The sequence below is a fragment of the Neomonachus schauinslandi genome, chromosome 14 (genome assembly GCF_002201575.2).
Source record: "Neomonachus schauinslandi chromosome 14, ASM220157v2, whole genome shotgun sequence".
Taxonomy (NCBI): domain Eukaryota; kingdom Metazoa; phylum Chordata; class Mammalia; order Carnivora; family Phocidae; genus Neomonachus; species Neomonachus schauinslandi.
The window spans coordinates 75,330,818-75,355,647 of NC_058416.1; the positions used below are offsets into that span (position 1 = coordinate 75,330,818).

The window sequence follows — 24,830 nt, forward strand, 5'->3', positions numbered from 1 at the left end:
TCCAAAGAGGAGGGAAAGATGCAGGGAGGTCGTCCTTCCCGGGTACAGAAGCTCTTCGGAACTGTCGTTCACCGGAACTGGATAGTTGCTTCCCAGCGGAGCTTTGAGAGCGGACACCCCGGGGCAAGATGGCGGTCGGGCCTCGGCCGCTGCCCCGGGTCTGGCAAAGCTCGAAGGTATTGGGCTGAGGCGGCGATAGCTGCGGCCTCGACCCCGAGCGCGGGGGCCTCGAGCGGATAAAGGTCTACGGCCTGTGGGTAGCGAGTGGGAACAGGGTTGGGGGGTTCTCCGGGTGGTGGGGGGGACTTTGAGGGAGGTGGCCCTTTGGCCGGGTCCCTGCCTCCCCAAGTCGGAGGGCAGGTGTTGGGGACTGGCTTTCGTGTTCCAAGGGGGAATCTCGTCGTAGCCGTTTCCACCCTTTTTCATCTCTGGGACGGTAGGCTATTTATAGACAGACTAATGCTGGGTGAAAAAGATTTGTTATTGTGTTGATGCCGAGGGAAGATGCTGGGCTCAGGAGTCACCCAAACCGGAGTTCGAGTCGTATTCACTCGCTCTGTGACCTTGGGTGAGTTTCCTCACCTCTCCGAGCCTCGGTTTCTTGCTCTGTAAAATGGAGTAATTAGCTCGTTTCACAGAGGAGGTTGTGTAATAACAAGTTTTAGTATCTGACACTCAGCTCTCTCAGTAGAGACAGCTGGTGTTAATGATTTCAATAAGAAAAACTTGGTGTAAATGGACGCAAACTTAGCTCTAGCGGCAGCCTTGCCTACTCAGCTTTTCTTTGCTGTCCTGTGAGTGACGGAGTCCCTTGATCTTGTCTGTTTCACTTAACTAATAGCTTTGGCGTTAGAGGTGGCTTCAAATTCAGGAGTCTAGTGACCTCTCACAAGTCATGTCCCCTTTACATTTCATTTTCTCTGTGTGAAGGTGGGATTGATAATTACACGTACCTGGATAGGCTGTAGCTTTCAATAAATGATAGCTGTTGTTCTTAATAGTCTAAGTCCTGTTGCCTATTCTTTAAAAATTGGACCCCTGAGACCTTCAAGAGCTGTTGAAAGACAAAATTAGTTAAATATCTGTGCAGTGTCTGATACATGAACCCCCCTAACAAATGGTGGTGGTCACTAAACTTGGCTGCCCAGCTCTTCCACCATAGGGGGGAAATCCTCTTGGGCTCAGACAGCAGTTGATATTTATGATGCTTCACCTTTGGATGATACCCTCTGGACTCTTTCATAATTCTCCATGAAGCTGACCTCATCCAGGGAAGACTGATTTTGAGCAGATACCATGGGAATACAGAAGTAGAAAAGCGTCTGAGTCCTGTCTCTTAGTATTAAAATCTTGGCTCTGCCCCTTAATAATGGTCTAACATGGACTATGGGACATAACTAAATGATCTCACATGGTTGCTGGTCTTACTATGTAGAAGGGACGTGACACATAATGGATATTTAATCAACTGTTTTCCTTTTTGCTTTTTAAATAATCTTGGTTATCACCAACCTCTTGTGTTTCTAATTTTTCCACATATATCGTTTCCCTAACTGGATGGTAAGCTTTTTGTTGTTTGTTGTTGTTTGTTTGTTTTTTAAGCCTAGATGATAACAGTAAAGCTCAGTTACCTGCTATCTGCTTTCAGATACTCCTTGTTAAAAATTTCCCACTTAATCCTGTCACAGTGTCATGTTGACTAGGTCACAATAGAAGTGTAAATGTTTCAACTAATTCTTTTAGCACCCCTAGGAGGTAGGTACTATTATCCTCAACTTACAGATAAAGAAACTAAGGCCTAAAGCGGATAAGCAATTTGGCCAAATGAGGTAGAATCAGAACTAAAAAGAACCAAGGGTACTTTGATCCAGGGTTTTTTCTACTACATACAGCCTTTTCTTTGATTATGTCAAAGTTTGTGTAATCTTTCATTACAGTAACTTTGAATATATAAAGACTTCATAATGAGCTTTATTTCTTTGATAACTAGTAGATTCTAGGCACATAGAAGAAGTGAATAAGAAGGAATTAGAAAAACTGCAAAGTACAGACTATGGTGTAAACAGAAACGTATAGTATTACTGAGGGGATGGAAATTTCAAGGAAGAGCTGTTCTGCAAGGCCCCCTGGGAGAAGTAAAAGTTTTGAGGTAGTCTTACAGCTACCTTGTCACAGTTTGCCTATGCGTCCTCCGGTTTTCCCATTGAGAAGAGGCTCACTCTCCTCCTCACAGCTTGTGCGCACCACCCCCCATGAGGGACTGTCTACATGTTAAAGAATGATCAGACCATTGTACTGATGGCTTGGGCCCTTTCTTTGGCAGCTCTCAGGAGCTTGAAGCTGTTACTCAATCTAAATAGGGTCCTAGCCCAAGTGACAGGACTGGTGAATCTTAGTGCACCCAGGGATAGGACAAAATTTAATGGGTGAAGAATGTACTGGTCCCAGCACTATTTCCTACCCAAAGAACCTGTGTGACTATGCAGATGAGAGCCTCTGCCGAAGTTTGTTTTTTTTTTTTTTAAAGATTTTATTTGAGGGGTGCCTGGGTGGCTCAGATGGTTAAGCATCTGCCTTCGGCTCGGGTCATAATCCCAGAGTCCTGGGATCGAGCCCCATGTCCAGCTCCTGGCTCAGCGGGGAGCCTGCTTCTCCCTCTGCCTCTCCCCCTGCTCTTGCTCTCTCTCTCTCTGTCTCTCTGTGTCTTGAATGAATAAATAAAATCTTAAAAAAAAAAAGATTTTATTTGAGAGAGGGAGCACAAGCAGGGGGAGGGGCAGAGGGAGAAGCAGACTCCCCACTGAGCAGGGAGCCCCGACTCAGTTGCAAGGCCAGATCCCAGACCCCCGGGATCATGACCTGAGCCAAAGGCAGACACTCAACCAACTGAACCACCCAGGCGCCCCTACCAAAGAAGTTAAACAAAACAAAAAAACCCCAAAATTCATGTCTGTAAAAATAATGCATTGATTACTTATTGGCTGTGCACTCTGTCAGCCACCTTGATAGGTATTTGACATACACCATCTCATTTGGTCCCCCTTTGCCTCTGTCAATTAAGAGATGAAGGCAGAAAGCCTCTGAGGCATTTCTCTGCAGTGCCTGGCAGAGCTGGGGACTGGCTCCAGCTCTGTGTGACTCCAAAGCATGTGTGCTTCTCAGTGCCATGCTGCCTCACCATGTGCTTTCTGCAGAAATTTTAGAAAACAGGCTAGTTAAGGAAACAGAACTTCCTACCTCAAACAACCGCCCTCAACATGTTGGTGTATTTTTCCCAGCTTTGTGCCTCTGTGTGCACATGCATTTTTCTTTTTCATTATGTAATTGGGATCATATTGGTTCACAGCCAGCTCTTTTTTCATTTCTCCGGCGTAAACATTTTTCATATTGTTAAAAAATGTCAAACATAATTTTCAGTGGTTTTTTAACATTCCGTCCCCTCTGTTCTTACTATCATAAAGCAAGTACAGCTTTAATTCAGCTTCTCTGGGATTGTTTTCAGTCTATTCCCTTTAAACTGAAGGCCTGGGGAGATACGGTATAACATTTAGGTCAGACGTTAACTAAAAAGGACACTAGTGTTGTTTTAAGCCAGAAGCATTTTTTATTATTTTTATTCAGTGGGAAAGATCTAGGATGCCCTACCTATAAAACTTAACCCTGGGGCGCCTGGGTGGCTCAGATGGTTAAGCGTCTGCCTTCGGCTCAGGTCATCATCCCAGGGTCCTGGGATCGAGTCCCACATCGGGCTCTCTGCTCCTTGGGAGCCTGCTTCTCCCTCTGCCTCTCTCTCTCTCTCATGAATAAATAAATAAAATCTTTAAAAAAAAAAAAAAAAACTTAACCCTGAATCTGGACTTTTTTTTTCTTCCTTCTGCTTTTGCCAGAAAAGACACGCTTCTCTGAAGCAAGAAGCTGCCCTCAGCTGTGAGTCCTCGACAACATCACTAATGATTACCTGGCGTTTCTGTGTCACAGGCAGGTCCTCAGGTGAGCTCTCCAGACTTGCTTGGGCAGAGAGAGCAGGTGATTGAGAAGACTGTTCTCTTTTCCTCTCCTGCCTTCTTACCCTCCCTTCTGTGATCAGGTGGGCTTTGTTCATTTGATGAGAGACCCACGTGTTGGGAAAGACTTGTTATTTAACAGATGTGAATCCCTGTTGAAAAGGGACCACAGAGGCCCCTCGGTAGTTTGACATGGGGGGAGCCCTGAATGAGCTTTTTATTCTTAATGGTGTTTTCACATGGGCACTGCTTTGAGGGAGGTAACATAGTAAAGAGATTGTTTTCCTGAAGTCTGGATTTCTGAGTAATCGATTTTATTTTGTCAGCTGGGCTGATTATATATTTGGGACAGAATGACAGTTTTCAAGCATCCAAAGAAATCATCTCAGTGTGGGAGGCTCCCTGGACCAGTGTTGGGTGCGCTAGGCTGATAGCCAAAGCCACCCCTTTGAGAAAAGACAGTTACTGGTGATTTAGATAAAAATGTAATGGATAATTGAGAGGCTCTGTCCAAAACATGCCAGTCAGTGGATGGCAGAGTTCTGCTCCAGAGCCTTCCTCGGCCGTTGGCAAGATGGGATCAGTCAGGACAGCAGAGTAAGTTCTACAGAAAACCAAACATACTCAATTTAACAGATTGTCTTCCATTCTGGAATCACATTTGGCTTTTTTAGCATGAAAACGTCCCTTTTTCCAAAAAAATTAAGGGTTTCTTTCGTGGTAGGCACAAGATAAGTACCAGTAAATATTTGTTGCATGAATGGCTGAATGAAATAATGACAGTAAATGATTGTTTATTTATTTTTTTCCTCCAAGTCTTGGCAAAATAAATTTGACTGCTCAGTGTTAGACTGTTCCAGAAAATTCGGTTATCTAGGAACCTTTGACCTGGAGGATGCCTGGTTTGCATTAGAGCTTTATGGATGGAATCAATTCATGCTTTGTTCATCTGTTAAACGATTACGGAGCCCATACCCTATGGCAGATGCTGTGCTCTTTCTCTTAAGAAGATGTAATTATTTAATACAGGAAAGAGCATCGCTGGTCTAGATGAGTCACGTGAAAGGAGCCGATAGGAAGTTGGGACTTGTGCCAGGAGAGCTATTAGCCCTTTTGGAGGGCGCAGAAGGGTCCCTACTAGCTCTTTGCTGCCCAAGTGCCTTCCCGCCCTTGGCTCCTGAGCCCCTTCCTGTGTGTGTTTTTCCTGGAATGACCTACAGAGGCTGCTCACCATTTTCCCTGCAGGGTTCGTGCAAGTTTGCAAACATGTTCACCGTTTCTCAGACCTCGAGAGCATGGTTCATCGATAGGGCCCGTCAGGCTCGAGAGGAAAGGCTCGTGCAGAAGGAGCGGGAGCGGGCAGCCGTTGAGATTCAGGCCCATGTTCGGAGTTTCCTGTGTCGGAGTCGGCTGCAGAGAGAAATCAGGTGGGTGCCAGGGACTCAGCACATTCTCCCTTGCTCCCAATTAATAGTAAGAAAAGGTGGTGTTTTCTCCTATAGTTCTTGAAAAGCCTTCCAGCTGCTGTGAGCTAATTTAAAATGTCCTTCCTTTTTTTTTCTTATCCTTTCCTCCCTCCCCAGGAGAGAGATCGATGAGTTTTTTAAAGTAGATGATGCTGAGTCCAGTAAAAGAAGCGCACTTTGTATTTTTAAGATTGCCAGGAAACTGCTGTTCCTGTTCAGAATTAAAGAGGATAATGAGGTAAAACAATAGCGAACACTCTGCTTCCCCATCGGCCAGGTCTTTTTAAAGTATTTTATAAATATGAATTCATTTAGGCCTTACAGCAAGTCTGCGAGATAGACTCTGTGACTGCCACATCCTGCCCTTTCTGTTTCTTTGGGACGTGTTTTGTAGGCATTGTGCCCAGTGCTGCTGAGAATCATCACGGTTCTTTTCACGTTGACTATGATAAGCACTTGGACTCAGATGCAAACAGGAGCCAGGCAGGTTAGGCGTTAGGTGAATGAGTGAAAGAAGCCATTTACAGGACAAAACATAACAGAAATCCTAATGAGTAGTAACCCCTCGGGAGATGGTGGGGATGGGAGATGGTGAGGATATCAGAGGGAGTGATGGTGTCTGTGGCATGCCCAAGAGTGGGCAGCCACTCTTGTGTTCCAGCCAGTGGTGGACTGCTACTCTGATTTGGAAAGGAGGTGCTGGAAATCCTGTGCTCATTTGTAAAAATTGGTAGCTAATTTGAAATTTCTCTCAAATCCTATAAACCACAAACAAAATGTGCTGGTTGCACCTTTGGGATTGGAACGATCAGCCTAGAGCAGCAAGTTGTCTGTAATAGGACTCCTGAGACCATTGAGGAGTGCCTCTGTGCTCCCAGGGATTAGACATTCATTACTGCTAAGTGTCCCATTGTGCCAGACCCTCCTCGAGGCGCTGGGGCCCTGGAAGGAAACAAGATGCGCAAGGTCTCTAGCCCCGTGGAGCCTGTAGCCCAGAGAGAGGCAGAATTATGCTGGTGATGGACACACAGACACACAGATGAGGACAGGCAGGTGCAGTGAGGTGACCCCTGTTGATGAGGAAACTATAGCTCTGGGTAATGAGGTGGCTGCCCAGGGCCATGGCACTTTTGAGGGTGGATCCAGGGTTGGGATAGACAGTGTAACTTAGTTTCCACTTTCCTTCCTTTTGCATTTCAAGAGAAAAATGATGTGACAGTTTGTGAGGCAAAAGTCCGTGTCCATGGTGCTTACAGAATGGCCCCTGGGAGAGCACGATTCAGGGGACAGCTTCTAGTTTGCAGGAGTGCAGGCCCAGATTGCCAGATTGATTTCGTTTTTCCAAAGGAGCCCCAGTCCGAAACGCAGGTGTGGGTATCATCCAGCTTGTGGGCCACCAGTTTGAGAGCCTTTCATGAGCCTTTCTGATCCTCGGTTTCCGTATCTATGAGAGGGAATTAAATATGATCAGATATGTGAGTCATCTGGCTCCATGCAAGTGCCTGCATGTGCCAGGTGCCCACAGGACACTTGCTTCTTTCCCATTTCACCGTTGGTTGTGAGAATTTATAACCCCCACTCTGCCTCTTTGCAGAGATTTGAGAAGTTGTGTCGCTGCATCCTGAGCAGCATGGATGCTGAGAATGAACCCAAGGTAAGCGGGATGGGGGCTGGGCAGCCTCCCAGAAGCTCTCAGGCCGGTCTCTTTGGCTCTGAAAGTTCCTGCTGAATGTTAGGATTTTGTTAGGTATGACTTTGCATAGGTACACACAGCCCTGTGTGTAAGGAATGAATCGAAACGTTAACAAAGTGCAACTGATTTTTTTAGTCTCTTCATTGTCCAGGAGCTATGGTCTGCTCTTACCTCTTACTCAGGGTGCTAAATTCCCTTACTAGGCTATTTCATCTCTGGGTTTAGCATTAAAATAAATACTGCTTGCTGCTTACTCACCCATTCATCTCCACTGCCTTCTCTGGCACTGGACCTAACAAATTGGTCCCATTCCAGTAGCTACAATGTATGTAATTTGGTCTCCGTACCTGCCCATTATGTTTCTCTTTCTCCTGCTTGTAGGTGTGGTATGTGTCCCTGGCTCTTTCCAAGGATCTCACCCTCCTGTGGATTAAACAGATCAAACACATTCTTTGGTATTGCTGTGAGTTTCTTGAGCAGCTCAAGGTAAAAACAAAACAAGACACCTGTAAATATATCCTTCTCATTGGAGGCCTTTAGCATATATTTTGAGAGTCCTCGTGATTCATTCATAGGTTATTCCTTTGGAAGTTTGTCAGAATCTAGTAAGAAAGGGCGCCTGAGTGGCTCAGTTGGTTAAGCGACTGCCTTCGGCTCAGGTCATGATCCCAGGGTCCTGGGATTGAGTCCCATGTCGGGCTCCCGGCTCAGTGGGGAGCCTGCTTCTCCCTCTGACCCTCTCCTCTCTCATGCTGTTTCTCTCTCGCTCGCTCTCTAATAAATAAATAAATAAAATCTTTAAAAAAAAAAAATCTAGTAAGAAATTATTAGAGCCCTTGTTCTGAGAGAGAGCAAGTTAGATACCGTTATCAGAATAAGCCCTTCTTTCCTGTGCAGTATTTTGAACATTGGGAACCTGTTGGCTTTCTTTCCATTCTTTTGATACAACGGATAACTTATTGTTTATATTACTGTACTAGTCAGGCCTCTTGTTACAAGTGCAGATACCAAACAGGAGTGCAGCTGGTGATACATACAAGCTAAGCAAGAAAGAGAATATCTTTTAAGAATATTCTCTGTAACATGGCAGCCAGGGATGTCCAGAACCAGGAGCTTCTAGGATTCTCCTTCTTGTCCCTTTCATCCCTGCTCCCTTTTGGAATCACGGTAGCTAGCAGTTCTGGCCTCACATCCTTACCCTATCTTGACCAAAGAGAAAAGGGAGGCCTCCCCACTGGTTTAGAAATCTGGGAGGACTCAAAGGTGCAGTGGGATCCTGGTCTCAACCTTGAGCTGGTCACAGTGACAAGAGGGATGGGGTACTGCCACTGGCCCTTCCTGGTCCTGTACTCACATTTGTGTTATGAGAAGGTGGGCAGAGGTGTGAGTCGTTGCAAATGGCAGACATTTTCACTTTGCACGATGCCGGGAGAGGTTTGGCAATGACTCAGGTAGTAGTGGAGTGATGGAGCAGATGTCCCCAGAGCCTCCAGTGATCCATTCCTAGCCATCTCCCTCAAGGCACTTGTGAATGACTCACTTGGCCTTGACCTGGCAACAAGCATGAATTATGATTATAATAATAGCCAGTATTCCATAGAGTTATCTACATGCCGGGCACTGTTCTTAGTGCTTTATATACATTAATCCATATATTTCTAACAACAAACCTATGGAGAAAGCAATGATCCTACCCCTAGTCAACAGCTGAGGAAACGGGTACAGAGAGGGTAAGTGACTTGGCCTAAATCACACAGCTAGGCAGTGGTAAAGCTAGCCATCTGAGCCTAGAGTACCTGTAATGTTCAATTGGATTTCTACACTGCTGCTTTACTGAACATACATGCATGCACGCATACATACGTACACACAGCAAGCCAGCTCCAGTCAGCTTGTTTTCCAAGAATTCTCAATTCCCAAGAGCATTTCAGATTCCATGCTTGAGCACTCTGTCATTTAACTCCCAAAGTGGTCGTTCCCCAACAGAAAAAGAAACTCGGACAGTCCTGACTCACTTTTCAGAGGCCGAGTGCATCCAGGTAGGTTGTAAGTGGATGCTCGGCTGTCAGAGACTGGAGGGCATATGTCTTAATCTCAGTCTCTTTATTGTTTCCAGCCTGAAATTTTACAGGACTCCAGACTCATCACGCTGTACCTCACAATGCTTGTCACCTTCACAGACACTTCAACGTGGAAAATTCTCCGTGGAAAAGGTCTGTGGGGCTTGCTTCAAAACCTTTCCCAAGTAGCATTTGCATAGTGAGCTTGGGGACCTTTTCACCTTTTTAAGAAGCTTGTTCACTGCCGTAAGCCTCAGGGAAAGACCTAAAACTGTACAAATGAAGATGCCCTTGGCGCTGCCATCAGATAGCATTTGCAGTATCCAGAATATATGTTCAGTGTCGTGTTACAATTTCTCCTTTCTTTGCGTTTATGTTTAAAGGCTTGGCCCTTCTGATCTCATTTTTTTAAAACCCCCTAGCACCTCAGCCTCAAAGCAATAATATTTGCTCAAGCCTGTCATTCATGTCAGAATCACTGAGCAGCAAATAATTCTATTTTGCCCATAAAATTTGTGTTGTGAAGCTGCCTCCTTTTCCCCGGATAGTGCACTGAGCCTTACGTGTTTCATACATTCACTTCATCCATCCGTTCGGCAAATAGCCTTCTCCGTGCCAAATACCGCGCAGGCGCTGCAGAGACAGAGAGGTCACTGCCCTCGGAGGGCTTTAGGTGCCGAACGCCTGCTGTGTGCCTGCCCTTCCTCAGAGCACTAGGGAGTCTGGTGAGGGAGACAGACTCCAAAGGGAAGTCACAGATCTGTGACTGTATATGCACATAGGCAGACTATACACGTAAGCACATACGTGTCCTGACAGCAGTGTGGCAAGTGCTTGGAAGGAAGGGTACAGGAGGCGAGAGCATTCAGCGGATGGGGGAGGACCTGCCTCGCTGTGTCTGGCGCTCGGGCTCTCCTGCAGGAGCGATGTCTGAGCTAAGAGCCGGAGGGAGAGTAGGCGTTCACGGGGCCAAGAGGAGGGATAACACTGAGAGCGGAGGCAACTGTATGTGCAGAGGCTCCCGGCCAAGAAGGAGGGGTGATTTTAAGGCAGGGGCATTGTGGGGTGGTTTAAAACTGGGTGAGTTCTGGCCTTGAGTTCCAGGGAGCTCATATCCCAGTGTGATAGGAGGCAGCCACAGAGAGCAGAAAGTGCCAAACCCTCGGAATCAGGAGAGGTGCTACAGGCGCTCAGAGGCTGGGGACGTTACTTCTGGCCAGGGAAATGACAGGACTCATCACCTAAGAGGGGACACTTGAGCTGGACCTTCTGGGAGAGAGAATTTTGGAGATTGGCCTCTCCCTGTACTCTGGTACCGAACCAAAGCGGGGAGAGTAGGAAAGCAAGCCAGAGAAAATCTACTTTCTTTATGGCCTCGGGCCTGGGCCGTGATATTCTGTACCACATATAAAAGGTTCACAGTAAGGCCAGAGCCTTTTTTCTCAGACTTCCTTCTTCATTTAGGGGAGAGTCTTCGACCAGCCATGAACCACATTTGTGCAAACATCATGGGACATCTCAACCAGCGTGGATTTTATTCTGTGCTGCAGGTTTGTGACCCCCATCCCCTATCATGGGACCTCGTTCTTCCTTACCTAAACTTGGATTTTTACAGCTGATTTCGGCCTATCTGGTGCCCTCCCCACAGAAACCTTTTCACGGGAGTTTAAGGCCTGGCATCCTGTCTCTTCCCCTACCTTGAGTCCCTTGTGGTTTGTGTCAAGGGAGGACAGTGGCCCTGGGATCCTTTTATCATGCTCCATCTTTGGCTCCAGGAATAACCCAGCCACTTGACATTTAAAGTTGGGAAGGAGGCCTCAGGGCTTGGTTCCCTCAGGTTCCTTCTTGGGTGGTGTCTGGAATTACCTTTCTTGCTGTGTCCTCAAACACCTTCTGTCCACACTGCCCCTGACTGTGCCATCTCACACCCCCAGGGAATTGTCAGAACTCTAACCGCTGTTTAAAAGCACTTTGGAAATTTCGAGTTTAAGAAGTTGCATTGATTTAGCCCTGCCTTCTGCCTGGTACTGAGATGGGCTCCTTCCTGATCGGGTTGCCTTTTCTCCTCAAACAAACCCTGTGAGGTGGCATGCTGGCCAGAGGTGGTGTCGTCAGCCGTTCATCTCTGTGAGGAAACTTCTGGATACCAGAATGTAGGAAGAACACACAGGCAAGATTTAAGTCTGGTGTTCTTTTCACTGGCCGTTAACTTTTTTAGCTCTTTATTATTTCAAAATTTTAAATACGATATCAAGAGAGGTGTCATGAAGGCAATAACCCTCACTTTGCTCTCCCTTCACTTTCAGAAAACATTCCAGTAGAGTTTTTTATCTGAAGCCCTCATTTTACTTCTGTGCTGCTTTTTTACGTACAAGTGAATATATAGTTGGCGTTGTCCCCTGACCAGTTAAAATGTTCTTTTCCAGATATTGTTAACCCGTGGCCTGGCGAGACCCCGGCCTTGTCTGTCCAAAGGCACTTTAACTGCAACCTTTTCTCTAGCGCTGCGGTAAGTAGTAAACTCCATCTGAGGGGTTGGCATACTTCGGGAGGCTTCCTCCCCTCGCTTTCCTTTTCTCCTGTTCCTTATGTTTGGTGTGGGCTGCCCACTTTGTCCAAATTCACAGGAAGTATCTTTCTTCCGATCGTGACGCATCTGTGGCAGCTTTTCTGTCTGTGTCCCTGAATTTTTTGCAGCATGATTTGAAGGAAGTTTTTCAAAGTGAATTGCTTTTCATTGTGCCAAGGGCCCGAGACACAAGCATTTTTCCTTTTGAGCTTTTAAATGATATAGAGAACCCGAGAGCTGGAGGAGGCTCAGCAAAGGGCCAAGCAGAGGGTTAAGGGAGTAGTGTTGTGAACACGGGTTTAAAATGTTCGAATCTGGAGGCCCAGAGAGGATGTGCTGTTTGTCTTCACTTAGTTAGGAGATACAAATTACATACGAAGCTAAATAGTTCCATGTAGAAATTATGCCTGCAATTCAGAGAATCGCCGTGTACACAAAGCTGTGTCTTTGTGTCCGGAACATTCTTAAACTGTTGAAAGGAGCACTAACTTGGGGGAAGATGTTAATAAGGTAACCTGCTGATCTTAATCCCTAAGATAATAATAACTTAGGGCAGAGGGAGTGTTGGGGTCAAATTAGCTTGGTAGAGCTCCCTGCTCTGTCCCCTTTGCTAATCCACAGGGCACTTGACCTCAGGAAGCTCTTGACAAGTCCCGAGGTTCAGGAACCTTTGGGCTTGTTTAATCTGATGTTGGCCCAAACATATCCAAACATGGAATACCTTCACCTAATTTTTCAGTGGTGGAGCATGTCTATTAATGTCCCACGGAGTCCTTTTCTATGGAATACTATTTTGGAAAATGATGTTCTAGAATATCAGTTGGCAAACTTTTTCGGTAAGGGGCCAGCTAATAGTATTTTCGGTTCTGTGGGCCACACACTGTCACAACCGCCCTGCTCTTGCAGCACAAAGCGGCTGTAGACCATACATACACAAGCAAGAAGGGCTGTGTTTCAATAAAACTGTATTTAGAAAAATAGGCAGTGGGCAGAATTGGGTCTTTGAGCCATATTTTGCCACTCCTGGTCTAGACTGTGCTGTCCACTAACCACTGAACCCTGTGGGGCTGTTTAAATAGAAATACATTACAACGAAGAATTCAGTTCCTCATTTAGGCACGTTTCAAGTGCTTCCGGGCCACATGGGACTGAGCAGTGATGACCTTCCTGGACCGCACAAATAAAGGAACATTCCCATCATCACGGAAAGTTCTATGGGACAAGGCTGGTCTAGAGCAGCCCTGCCAATAGAAATATAATGAGAACTGCATTTAAAAAGTCCAAAGAAAGGGGAAATTAAGTTTAATAATCTATTTTGTTTAAACCAGTGTATCTGAAGTATAATCATTTCTACATGAAGTCAGTATTTTTAAATAATTTATTTTATTTAAAAGTAGTTTTTTTCTTTTCATACGGAGTCTTCAAAACCTGGGGTGGATTTTATACTTAAAGCCTGTCTGCTGCTGAACTCACCACATTGTAAGTGCCCAGGAGCCACACGTGGTCAGCGGCTGCTGCTAGTTTCTAGAGGCGAGATCCTTAAGACCGAAGAGCAGGTGTCAACCAGTGATGCTATAATTAGTTCCAGAGCTAGACAGATTATCCAGTAAACAATTAGACCTTCCTTGCAGACCTTGAGAGGAGTTGTATTTAATGAGTCGTAGGATGTAGGTACAAACAGGTTTTCCAGTGGGAGGTTTCCTTCAACTTCTTTTCCTGAGTCACCTTCTGGGGCGGCTCATTCCAGCATCACCCACCCTCTCCTCTGTCAGAGGCAGCGAAGGGTTGACATACGGATGCCTGAGCTCCAGGGCACAGCAGCAGCTCTGCCGCCTCCTAGGTCTCCCTGAGAACACAAATCTTCCTTCTGTTCTGGCGTCCCTTCCCTGCCCCGAGAGGGTTGTCATTCATGGTGTGATTCACCAAGAGGGTCACATCCACCCATTCCAGCACGTTTCTTCTCCCTTAAGGATATGGTAGCATCCATCATTTTAGGTTTTTTCACTCTGTACGTTAGAGTCCTTTGGCTCACTTGTGAAGGCCGGGCTGCTTTAAAGCCTTTTTCTTAAACAGTGCACTTTCTCCCCCTCGGAATATCTGTATGTAATTGAAAATGGCCGGGACCTTTTAAAACAAGATACCTAGTGGTTTTGTCATACTGGAATAAACTGTTGAAAGTCTATAAAATTATAAATGATATGTTTAGACATGACACCAAATCTTATGATGCAAATAGCTAACATTCATGGGCCACACAATTGTTTTAAGACTTCTACTCACACATATGACTCCTTACCACGTTCTCTAATCTTGGTTTTATAGATGAGGAAGCTAAGGCCCAGAGAGGTTAAGCCATGTGCCCCCGCTCACACAGCAGGGAGCGGCAGGGCCAGGAATTAAACCCAGGCTGTCTGACTCCAGAGCCCATGCTCTTTACTCCTCGTTCTTTACACTTGCCTACCTGCCTCCCGTATGGACACATTTTTGTATTCTAGGTACAATATATATAGAATTCGTGCACGTGGGAACTTTCTCAAATTCTCCCTGTTCCCTTTCTTACCCAGGCCCCAGGTTTGCCCAGGCTCAGTTTCTGTTTTTCCCGTGTGCCTGTCCCGCTCCCTGGTTGCAGCATGAGCTCTCTGTTGGCGGGTACTGTGCAGTGAACCTCTCTTTTCCCCTGCTCCCCTGCCCTGCCTAACACTGAGACCCGCACATAAGGCGCACCCTGTCCAGTGTGCCACTGACAGGACATTGGAAGGATTTGTCACCCTGGGGGGCTTAGGTGCAACAACCACAAGGCTAAAGGAAATTCTTGATGACCTCATGCTGGGGGTATAGATAATGGCATTGAGGGAAATGGAGTGTCTGGTGTATATGTGTGGTCTTTTGAAACTGGCCTCCCTCAAGGCAACCCTGCCTCCTAGCAGTCCTGCGCGCCTCACTCCTGGTCAGTCAGGCGGATTGACTCTGGGATATGACTCAGGGTGGGATCCTGCCCTCGGCGTCCCCTTGGAAGCGGGAAGTGATGAGTTAAAGTTTTGCTGACGTTCTCTTGTGGTTTGCTTTTCCTCTGTCTAGGTAATTGCTTAGTCCTGATCCACACCTCTTTCTAACATACAGAAAGTAACTTAATTCTCTTTTTAGAGAATTCGCTTTTGTCCAACTCAGCTCAGTGAGTTTAGCTTGACTGGTCAGCCTCCTATAGACAGGTGGTTGATGTAGACGCTGGTGTTTTGAGCACTTCAGCCATATCCAGTTTTCTGGTCCCAAAAATGGTACCCTTGAAAGTGGAAGTTTATAATACAAATTCTGATAGTCTAAATACTGGTAACATACTTGCTTGTTGCCACTGGAGCACGTTAGCTAGAAGAGATCAATTTCCTCCTGTAAGTTCTTTTTTTTGTTGTTTTTTCTTGCATGACCTCTGGTGTTTTTTTAAAATAACTTTATTGAATTATAATTCACATATCCTACCTTTCACTCCTTTGAAATATACAGTTAACTGGTTTTTAGTACATTCACAGAGTTGTGCAGTCATCACCACTGTCTAATTCCTGAAATAAACCCCATACCCATCACCAGTCACATCCCTTCCCCCCCCCACCCCACCCCCTCCCTCCTTCCATGCCCCCAGCAACAACTAATCTACTTTCTCTCCCTTGGGATTTGCCTGTTCTGGACGTTTCACATAAATGGAATCCTACAAAGTGTGGTCTTCCGTGCCTGGCTTCCTTCACTTTCATCCACGTTGTAGAATGTATCCGTTCTTCTTTTTTATGGCTGAGTAATATTCCGTGGTATGGCTATGCCACATTTGGGTTGTTTCTATTTTTTGGCTATCATGAATGGTGCTACTGTGAACATTTATGTGTAAGTTTTTAGTGTGGACATGCTTTTCATTTTGTATATATTCCTCAGAGTGGAATTGCTGGATCAGGTGGTAACTCTGTGCTTAACTTTTAGAAAAACTGCCAAACAGAGTGGCCTCACCGTCTTACATTCCCACCAGTAATGAATGAGGGTTACAAATTCTCCAAGTTCCCACCAACCCTTGTTATCTTCTTTATCATAGCCCTCTTCATGGGTGTGAGGTGATCCCTCCGTGTTGTTTTGATCTGCAGTTCCCTGATGGCCAGTGATGTTAACCATCTTGTCATGTGCTTATTAACCATTTGCATCTCTTTGTTTGGAGAAATGTCTATTTGCATTCTTTGCCCATTGTTTAATTGGGTTGTCTTTTGTTGTTGAGTGTTTGAGTTCTTTATATGTTCCAAATAAAAGTCTCTTATCAGGAGATAATTTGCAAATATTTCCTCCCTTTCTGCTGGTTGTCTTTTCACTTTCTTAATGGTGTCTTTTGAAGCCACAAGTTTTATATTTTGTGATTTTTTTTTTTTTTTTTAAGATTTTATTCATCCATTTTGAGAGAGAGTGAGAAAGAGCACACGTGCACACAACAGCAAGGAGGAGGGGCAGAGCCAGAGGGAGAAGCAGACTCCCCACTGAGCCGGAAGCCCCGTGTGGGGTTCGATCCCAGGACCCTGGGGTCATGACCTGAGCCAAAGGCAGACGCTCAACCAACTGAGCCATCCAGGCGCCCCAAATTTTGTGACTTTTTTTTTTTTTTGTCCTAAAAAATCATTGTCAAACCCAAGGTCACAAAGATTTACTGCTGTGTTTCCTTCTAAGAGTTTTACAGTTTTAGTTATAAAACTAGCATTTAGGTGTAAAATCCATTTTGAGTTAATTTTTACATATGGTGTGAGGTAGGGGTCATTATCTTATTTTAGTAACATTTATCTTTTTTTCTGATTATGGAGGATTGCATGCTTATTGTAGAAAACCTGAATGAAATAGAGTAGTATAAGGAAGAAAAAATGTCTCTCCTGATTCTACAACCCAGACATATGTTGTTAACATTTTTCTAAATCTGTCCTTCTTGGGTTTTTTTCACTTGTATATACTTATGGGCTTATCTATATATACACATATCTAAGTTTTATTATCATAACGCATACTTACAGTAAATTGCTTAATCGAAGTGTGAATTGTTGGTCAATTATCACATAGTAAACACGCCTGCATAAGGACCACTCCCCTTGAGAAATAGAACAGTGCTGGCATTCCAGAAGCTCTTTTCCTTCCTCCAGGTCACTACCTTCTCTCTTGTCTCCCATAGACATAGTTCCTCATCCTGTTTTCCTTAAAGTTGTTACAGCATGAGTATACGCTCATGTCAGTAAAACTTCAAAACGGCTTTCTGTCTCATAGCTGCATCCTACCACTATACTGTCACTGACTCAGCCACTCCCCTTGCAGGTGTCCTCATTTTCAGCCTCTAGTTTTCCTAGAAGTCCTGGGAAGCATAATTCCAGGGGAACTGGGGGCATTGGCAGAGTTGTTCTTTGGCTCTGGGGTGACGTGCAAACCCGTGTGAATAAGATGATCTGTCTGTGTCTAGCCCTGTGATTGCCGCACAATTTTCGGACAATCTGATTCGGCCATTCCTCATCCACATCATGTCTGTACCTGCTCTTGTGACTCATCTCAGCACAGTGACCCCTGAGGTAAGTGACTCCGTGATGTCCCCCCGAGTCCGTTTTTGCCTTTCTTCTTAGAAATTAGAGAGTAAATGTTTTCTCTGTTAATTTCCATTTCTTCTCCTGAGATTTCTTCTAAACCAGTAGCCACCATAGGCACGCTCATGTTAGCAGGCCAGAGAACCAGGTTCTCATCTTTGTTAGTATTCTTCCTGGCCATTGAGGGCACGTTTGGCATCCAGGTGTTGATCTGCAAGCCTTCACATTCATGTTGTGGTGGGAAATTCTTCCTGTCAGCTCCCGCTCTAACAGTCTGCAATTGTTTGCAGCGCCTCACTGTTTTAGAATCTCATGACATGCTTCGTAAATTCATCATGTTTTTAAGAAACGAAGATCGATGCCGTGACGTATGTGAAAGCTTAGAAGGATGCCATACGCTCTGTCTAATGGGTGAGTATCTGTGGCTGGAATTTGACTGTGTTCTGGGTGTCGGGAAAAGTCCCAAGTGTTTTTGTTTTTTACTGTTCTGGAGATCAGGAGTTGTTTTTAGTAACACTTGGAAGTACTTAAAAGACATATAACCAGATAGATAAAACAGACACGTAAAATTGAAAATCAATGGAAAATATATCCACCGGGCAACCTAGTTGAGTGACTGTAAATGAATAATAAATTTTGGCCCTCAGCTTCCTGGCAGCCAAGGGAAAAATGAAAATGCTGTGAATCGCCTGGATAATTCTCCATCTCCAGAGAGAAGAACGGGCACAGTTAGGTGGTGTTTAGATCAGAGTAGGGCCTGCATCATCTATTTTACATTTTCCTTGTAAATGAGGACAGGACAGAAGCAAATGGATAGAAGCATTTAAAATCAGCAATAGTACGTAATTCTCATCACTTAGAAGAAGTTTATTTTACATAGAAAAGGGTTCTTGGGGCAAAATTTTAAGAGAGTTTATGGTGAGAGGCCTCACACAAGGCATATTGAATAACTTCGGTGAACATTGGACAACAGTGATTTCCCAGAACGCTCAGATGTCCTTCCAAAGGTCATTTCTTACACCGGGTCTTGATTTTTTAATCTTAGTGTAATATCAAAATGTTAGGCTAACTAAAGATCACACACCTCTGTGTGATGTTTTACGTTACTTCATATAATCCTCACATCAAGAGTGGGGAGCTTTATTCCAGTCTTACAATGAGGAAACGGGTTGGAGAGGTGGGTTGAGGGGCACGCAGCTCTTCTGTGGCAGGGCCAGGATTTGAAGCCAGGCACCTCTCTGCGTGGAGTTTCTTCCTGCACATAGACTTGTCTGCAGGAGCCCTGGGCAGAGAGCAGGGCTGTGAAGGTGACGCAGTGGGTCACCTGGCCCCACTACACTCTGTTTCTCTCTTTGTAGGCAACCTCCTGCACTTGGGCTCCCTCAGCCCCAGAGTGTTAGAGGAGGAGACGGAAGGGTTTGTGAGTTTGCTCACCCAGATGCTGTGCTACTGTCAGAAGTACGTGTCCCAGAAGAAATCCAACCTGACACACTGGCACCCTGTCCTTGGCTGGTTCTCGCAATCTGTGGACTACGGGTGAGTCCTGGAGGCAAACCGCCATCTTTCCTGTCCCCTGCCTGCCTCTCACCACCTCTCCCTTCTTCCTTCCTTTCTTCCAGCTTGTGTTGTGTTGTTACAAAAGTAATATGTATTCACTGAATAAAATCTGGATAAGACCAAAAGAGACTAAAAACCACCCCATTATGCCACTACCCCGAGACAACCTGCGTGAATATCCCTTCAGTTTCTTTTTTTACCTGTAAATATCAGCAGTTGTTTTGAGGTCATTTTTTTTGTATTTAATTCTTTAGTAAACTGTGAACCTCATTTATCAAATACTATTTTTTCTTTTTCAATATCGCTTTTCCTGACTCCCTAGACTGCCATATTTTGGAGATACTGAAATAAGACACATGATTGAAAGGGGATAGAAGTCACCTCATCCTTTTCAAGAGGTGGAATATCGGTTTAAAAATTCTTAATTATAGAACTCAAAAACATTAAAAATGTTGGGCAAGGGGCGCCTGGGTGGCTCAGTTGGTTAAGCGACTGCCTTCGGCTCAGGTCATGATCCTGGAGTCCCAGGATCGAGTCCCGCATCGGGCTCCCTGCTCGGCGGGGAGTCTGCTTCTCCCTCTGACCCTCCTCCCTCTCATGCTCTCTGTCTCTCATTCTCTCTCTCAAATAAATAAATAAAATCTTTAAAAAAAAAAAAAAAGTTAGGCAAGAAGAGCAATTAAGTGAAGTGGCATCGCAAGTTTGAAAATGAAAGCTGTACCCTTGACTGAGATGAGGCAGGTCTCAGGAGCGAAGGCGGCTGTGGCTCCCCACTGTTTTCCTGTTCAGATCTCTGCCTGGGTCCCTGGCAGCTGCCCTTGAGGCAAAGAATGAGGGCCAGGGAAGGAAATCCCCAGATTGTCTCCCTTTTCCTTGTGCCTGAGAGGCATCCAGTTGAAGAGACAAATGACCAGCCGATGGCAGGTCCCTGTGTGACATCCCAGCCTGAAGAGGATGGAGCATGTGTGATTGGGACTCGGGAGGGAGGTTGTGGGAGGCAGGAGGGGCAGGAGAGCACAGCACTGTGCAGCCTGGTCTGCTCTGGGGGATTTGGGCAAGCCGCTTTACCCCACTCTCCAATCCTGAAACATGGGGACAGTTTTCCCAGTCCTCGGATAGTGTTGTTTCAGAGGACCGAATGAGATAAGGTATGTCAAGGGCCTGCCTCTAGGCCTGGCCCATGCTCGTGGGTGGTGGCTCTTTCTCCTGTGATGCTGGGAGCCTGAGGGAGCCTTGATGGGATGGAGAGCCGGGAGGCGATGAAGGCAGATTTCAGGAGGGAGTCTGATGCTTGGGGTGCCATGTGGATTGGGGGAGGGAGCACTTGAAGGCAAGGAGACTCTTAGGAGGTTGGGGGCACGGAGACTTGCGGGCCAGGCCTGCAGTCTAGGTGTGAAGAAGAGGACCGTACAACAAGAATCATTTAGCTTTTGTCGACTGGGTGGTAAGTGGGGTGGGGTCAGGATGAAGAACTGAGACGGGGTGTCTGGGAGGACTGTGCTGAGGAGAGCCTGGGGCCCTGGGGTGAGCAGGAATGCTGTCAGCGGCATAGGAAGCCCGGGGGAGGGTGGCAGAGAAGACAAAGAGGGCAGTACCTTATGCATCTAGGCCCTCAGTGGCATTTGTGGATCCCACTTTCTCTTTTTTATCCTCTTATTTGCCATGTTGAGTGGCAGGCCATAGCCAGCCCCCCGCGTGGAAGGCCCAGTGGGGAGCTAAGAGCTTTCGGTGGCCATCCGTCAGGTAGAACTGACCCACCTGGTCTCCTGCTCTCTCCTAGCCTTAATGAGTCCATGCCCTTAATCACCAAGCAGCTGCAGTTCCTGTGGGGGGTGCCTCTGATCCGGATCTTCTTCTGTGACATCCTGAGCAAGAAGCTGCTGGAGAACCAGGAGCCAGCCCACGTGCAGCCAGCATCCCCCCAGAATGTGCTTCCTGTGAAGAGTGAGTGGCTGGGGCGGGCGGAGCCCAGGGCTCTGCTTGGCTCCAGTGCAGCTCCTGTGGTCCCTGTGGGCCTGCCCCCTCCACTTCTGTGACACTCGAGCTTCTCCCACACAGGTTAAAAGACTGCTCCAACCAAGTTCACATTTAGCAAAAGAGCAACGGAAAACCCTTAGGGATGGAAAACAAGGACCAGGGAAACCTAAATAGGTGAACCAGACCAAGACCATGTGTAGAGATTATGGATTCCCTGAGGGCTACAGTGGGGATCTCTGAACTTCCATTTGGCTCTGAATTTCTAGTAGCTAGAATGAAAGGGGGTTTGTGGATCTTTTCTTACTCATTAACACGAAGAAGGAAGGCCCATTTCTTAGGGGAAGTCGAGCCTTTCTGAGCCCCTAATCAGAAAAATCTCCCTGGTAAAAGGGGGTCTGTTAAAAGAATCCCCTGTAGGAGTCAAATAGACCTGGCTTGGTCTGAGATATTTTCTGATGTTCTGAAGAGGTCTCTGGGTTGCACCTAAAAGCCTATTGTTAATGCTTTTCTAATTCGTCCCAAAGAGATGACTTGAGTCAGAGCAGCCGCCCCACCGTCCAGGCCTGGCTGTAAATCAGGCACTTTATTGAAATGCTCTTTACAGAGGAAAACCAGACAGATGGCTGAACGTCTGCTCACCCATTCCTTCTCCTCTCCATGCCAGATCTCCTGAAGCGTGCGTTTCAGAAGTCTGCATCCGTTCGGAATATTCTCAGGCCTGTTGGGGGTAAGCGTGTGGACTCTGCGGAGGTCCAGAAGGTCTGCAACATCTGTGTCCTCTACCAGACCTCGCTGACGACTCTGACCCAGATCCGGCTACAGATACTCACAGGTTCGGAGTCCTGAGGCGGCATCTTCCATCTCTGACATTTGGCGGATGATTTTTCTTAGAAAAAGTTGATATTCTTCCAGCTTTCTTGGCTCAGAAGATACGTTTTGAAGGGGAGGGTATTTTTGAGCTGTTCTTAAAGGTTGATACACCTCCGTTAAATGGCTCACACTGACCTCAGTCCCAGCGCTGCCAGTTCGTTCCTGTGACCTGGCTTTTATTTCCATTATGTAGTGCAATTTGCCTTCAAAAGTTACTACTTTTTCTGAATAGAAAACTAGAAAAGACATGAAAAAAGAAAACTTAGACCATATTTAATCCTATAGTCCAAGGATAACCACCTGTGCCTGAGTGTACCATATTTATATATATGGATGTTTAGATTGAAATATGTAGTTTTACCTTTCCCTTTCTGTTCATCACTTTAGAAGCATCTTATCATTGTCAACAATTCTTCCAAAATTTCATTTCTGTTGACCGCGTAGTATCTCATCACACGGATGTGCCCAACGTTTTCCTTCTTAGCCGAGCAAGGAAGAAAGTCGTGTGTGTCATGAACACGGGGCTTGGGCATTTGGGGCTTCCCACTGCCGTGCAGGACTTATTCATATGAATTGGTGTGATGAGGACAGAAAGTCTGTAGGCCATGAAGCTGTTGACTGCATAAAGGGTTAAGAACTTTTCTGTTTCATTTTACATTTTTTTTAAATTATAGATTGCCACTGCTTCTCTCTTTCACACATATTTATTCATCTTCAGACGTTAACAGAGCACCTGTCTGTGCCAGGCCGTGGGGGTGAAGAGGTGACCAAGGCAGCCAGGGTCCCTTTCCCAAGAGGATTCTAAGAGTAGGGAGGTGAGCTGTAGGCAAGGGAAAAGCGTATTTACTGTCATGATGGGCTCTGTGACCGCGGAAGTAAGGAGACGGTGTGGGCTTGGACTGGAGCGGGCTTTCCCAGCCTCAGCACTGCTGCACTCTTGGGCCCAAAAATTCTTTGTTGTGGAGTCCGTCTTGTCCGCTGTAGGGTGGTTAGCAGCCCCTGGCCCCTACCCCGGCGTCCGGTAGTGCTGCCCCCTCCCCGGTTGTGCCAGCCCTGCGTGTCTCCGGACACTGCCAGCTGCCGCCTGGGGCAGCACGGTCTCTGGTTGAATAGCACAGGATGGGTGTGCTGGCAGGGTGGGAAGCAGGGGCCTCTGTACATGTTTCAGAGGTCACGTCTACAGGTCTTACAGGTACATTGGATTTGGAAGAGTGAAGGCTAAAGGCCTCAAAGGTGAGGCCAGAGTGTTGGCTCCAGCAGCCTGTGTGGATGGTGGTACCATTTGCTGAGCTGGAGACAGCCAGCTGGGGGTGGGGCTTGTGGGGAACGACGAGTTCTCTTTGGCTCTGATGCGTGTGAGGTGCCAAGCAGGCATGTGAGTATACTGTGGGGGTACAGACAAAGGGGTGTCATGTAAAACCGTGGGCCCAGGGCAGGCTCCATCAGGAGAATGCAAAAAGAGGCAAACGGGTCTAGACCAAGCCTGGCACCCCAGCACCCACTGTGAGGGTTTGAGAAGCATAGTGAGTGATGTGACTTTTAGGTTATGGCCTGTGCTCAGCTTTTTAAGGTGACCACAAATTCAGGCATCCCTGTTGTCTGAGTGAGAGCACCCAGAAAGAAGCTTTCTCGGCTAAGTTGAAAATACATCCTTTTAAGAAGGAGGTAAACTAGTCTAAAGTGTTTGTAGAGTATTCGATCTGTTCAGCTACACGCAAAGCAGATTGTAGAAGATAATACACTTCTTTGCTCATGCTCCTCACATGCACTTGGTGGCCCAGAGCCACGTGCTGGCCCCTGGCAGAGCTCTCCAGAGCCCTGCATCTTCATTTCTATTGGAGTTGCTGCAGATGCAGCCCTGGTTGAATCTGTGTCTGAGGCTGGAAATGAGTATTCTCGTCCACACCATGAGGACCATTCACATAATGTGAGAGTAGTTGCTCTTCCTAATTGTCCTGTGGGAGTACATTTGTGGTCTCCACAGTTTACTCACTCTGTTTCTCTCTTACTCTATTTTCAAATTGTGAGGGTTCTGCATTCTTCTTTCTTTTTTGGTCTCTGCATTCTATAACCACATTCTGCTACCTTGAAAATGTGAGCTCAAACCTTTAGGAATAATAACTAAGTGGGCGCTCCCGTTTCTTTGCCTCCTCTATGGTTCCTTCAGGCCACCCCAGTCTAAGCATTTATAGCAGCATTGATTGTGTCATCCTGCCCCTGTTCCAGGCAAATATATCTTCCCCAAACAGTTCTTTGTTCACAATTAAGTAATTCAGAGTGCTCTGTAAAATGAGAGATATTATAAGGACTCAAATATAAAGTGAAATATGAGGAAAAATTTGAGACAGACACCTTATTGTATATTCAGAGACACGTGGAACTTTAGAGCCGGGCTCTCTGAGTCAATAGCTGTATTAATAGACTTAAAATGTAACAGTGTTGTAGCCTGTGTGTCTGAGGCCTTGAGGCCATCAGAAAGCAGATCTAAAATGTCTTCTGCTTCACCCAGGGTTAAATGTTTGTGAGACACTTCACAGGATCTCCGCTACAGTCATTCATTGCTTTCCCATTTTTAGCAGGGATAGAATAATAGAAGTAGAGGAGAGGAAAGCTTTGATAAATATAGGTGAGCCTGAAAGATGGTTTAAAGCAGGGTCTGCAAACTGCAGCCTGTGGGCCAAATGTGGCCCACCACTTGGTTTTGCAAATAAAGTTTTATTGGAATACAGTCCCATCCATTCATTTACATATTGTCTGTGGCTGCTTTTGTGCTACACTGGTAGCTTTCAGTAGTGTGACAGGGTGCTAAGCCAGGCCCACACAGCCTAAAAAAATGCTTAGTCTCTAGCCCTTTCCAGGAAAAATTTGCTGATCCCTGATTTAAAATATAAACACTGAGTCAAACAGATGTGGATTCTCTTCTTAGCTCTGATACTTACTGGCTGAGTGGTTGGGGGCTAATTACTTAACCTCTCCCTGCTTCAGTTTTTTTCTCTTATAAAATGGAGGTAACATTGGGTTTCACAGGATAGAAAGGAGATAATACATGCAGAGT

The 24,830-nt window shown here is 46.0% G+C and overlaps 1 protein-coding gene across 4 annotated transcripts in view; it reads left to right on the forward strand.

Annotated features, from left to right (window-relative positions):
• Positions 1-123: 123 nt before the first annotated feature.
• UBE3B (ubiquitin protein ligase E3B) overlaps positions 124-24,830 on the forward strand; it is a 51,802-nt gene continuing 27,095 nt past the window's right edge. For all 4 annotated transcript variants that reach the window (XM_021703423.1, XM_021703424.1, XM_021703425.1 and 1 more), the window contains exons 1-14: positions 124-242; positions 3,888-3,990; positions 5,250-5,431; positions 5,588-5,708; positions 7,065-7,124; positions 7,545-7,649; positions 9,280-9,376; positions 10,688-10,773; positions 11,650-11,732; positions 17,254-17,359; positions 17,662-17,782; positions 18,730-18,907; positions 20,709-20,872; positions 21,570-21,737. In XM_021703423.1, coding sequence (XP_021559098.1) covers positions 5,271-5,431; positions 5,588-5,708; positions 7,065-7,124; positions 7,545-7,649; positions 9,280-9,376; positions 10,688-10,773; positions 11,650-11,732; positions 17,254-17,359; positions 17,662-17,782; positions 18,730-18,907; positions 20,709-20,872; positions 21,570-21,737 — 1,450 coding nt within the window. In that variant the 5' untranslated portion in view covers positions 124-242; positions 3,888-3,990; positions 5,250-5,270. The remainder of the gene's footprint in view (positions 243-3,887; positions 3,991-5,249; positions 5,432-5,587; positions 5,709-7,064; positions 7,125-7,544; positions 7,650-9,279; positions 9,377-10,687; positions 10,774-11,649; positions 11,733-17,253; positions 17,360-17,661; positions 17,783-18,729; positions 18,908-20,708; positions 20,873-21,569; positions 21,738-24,830) is intronic.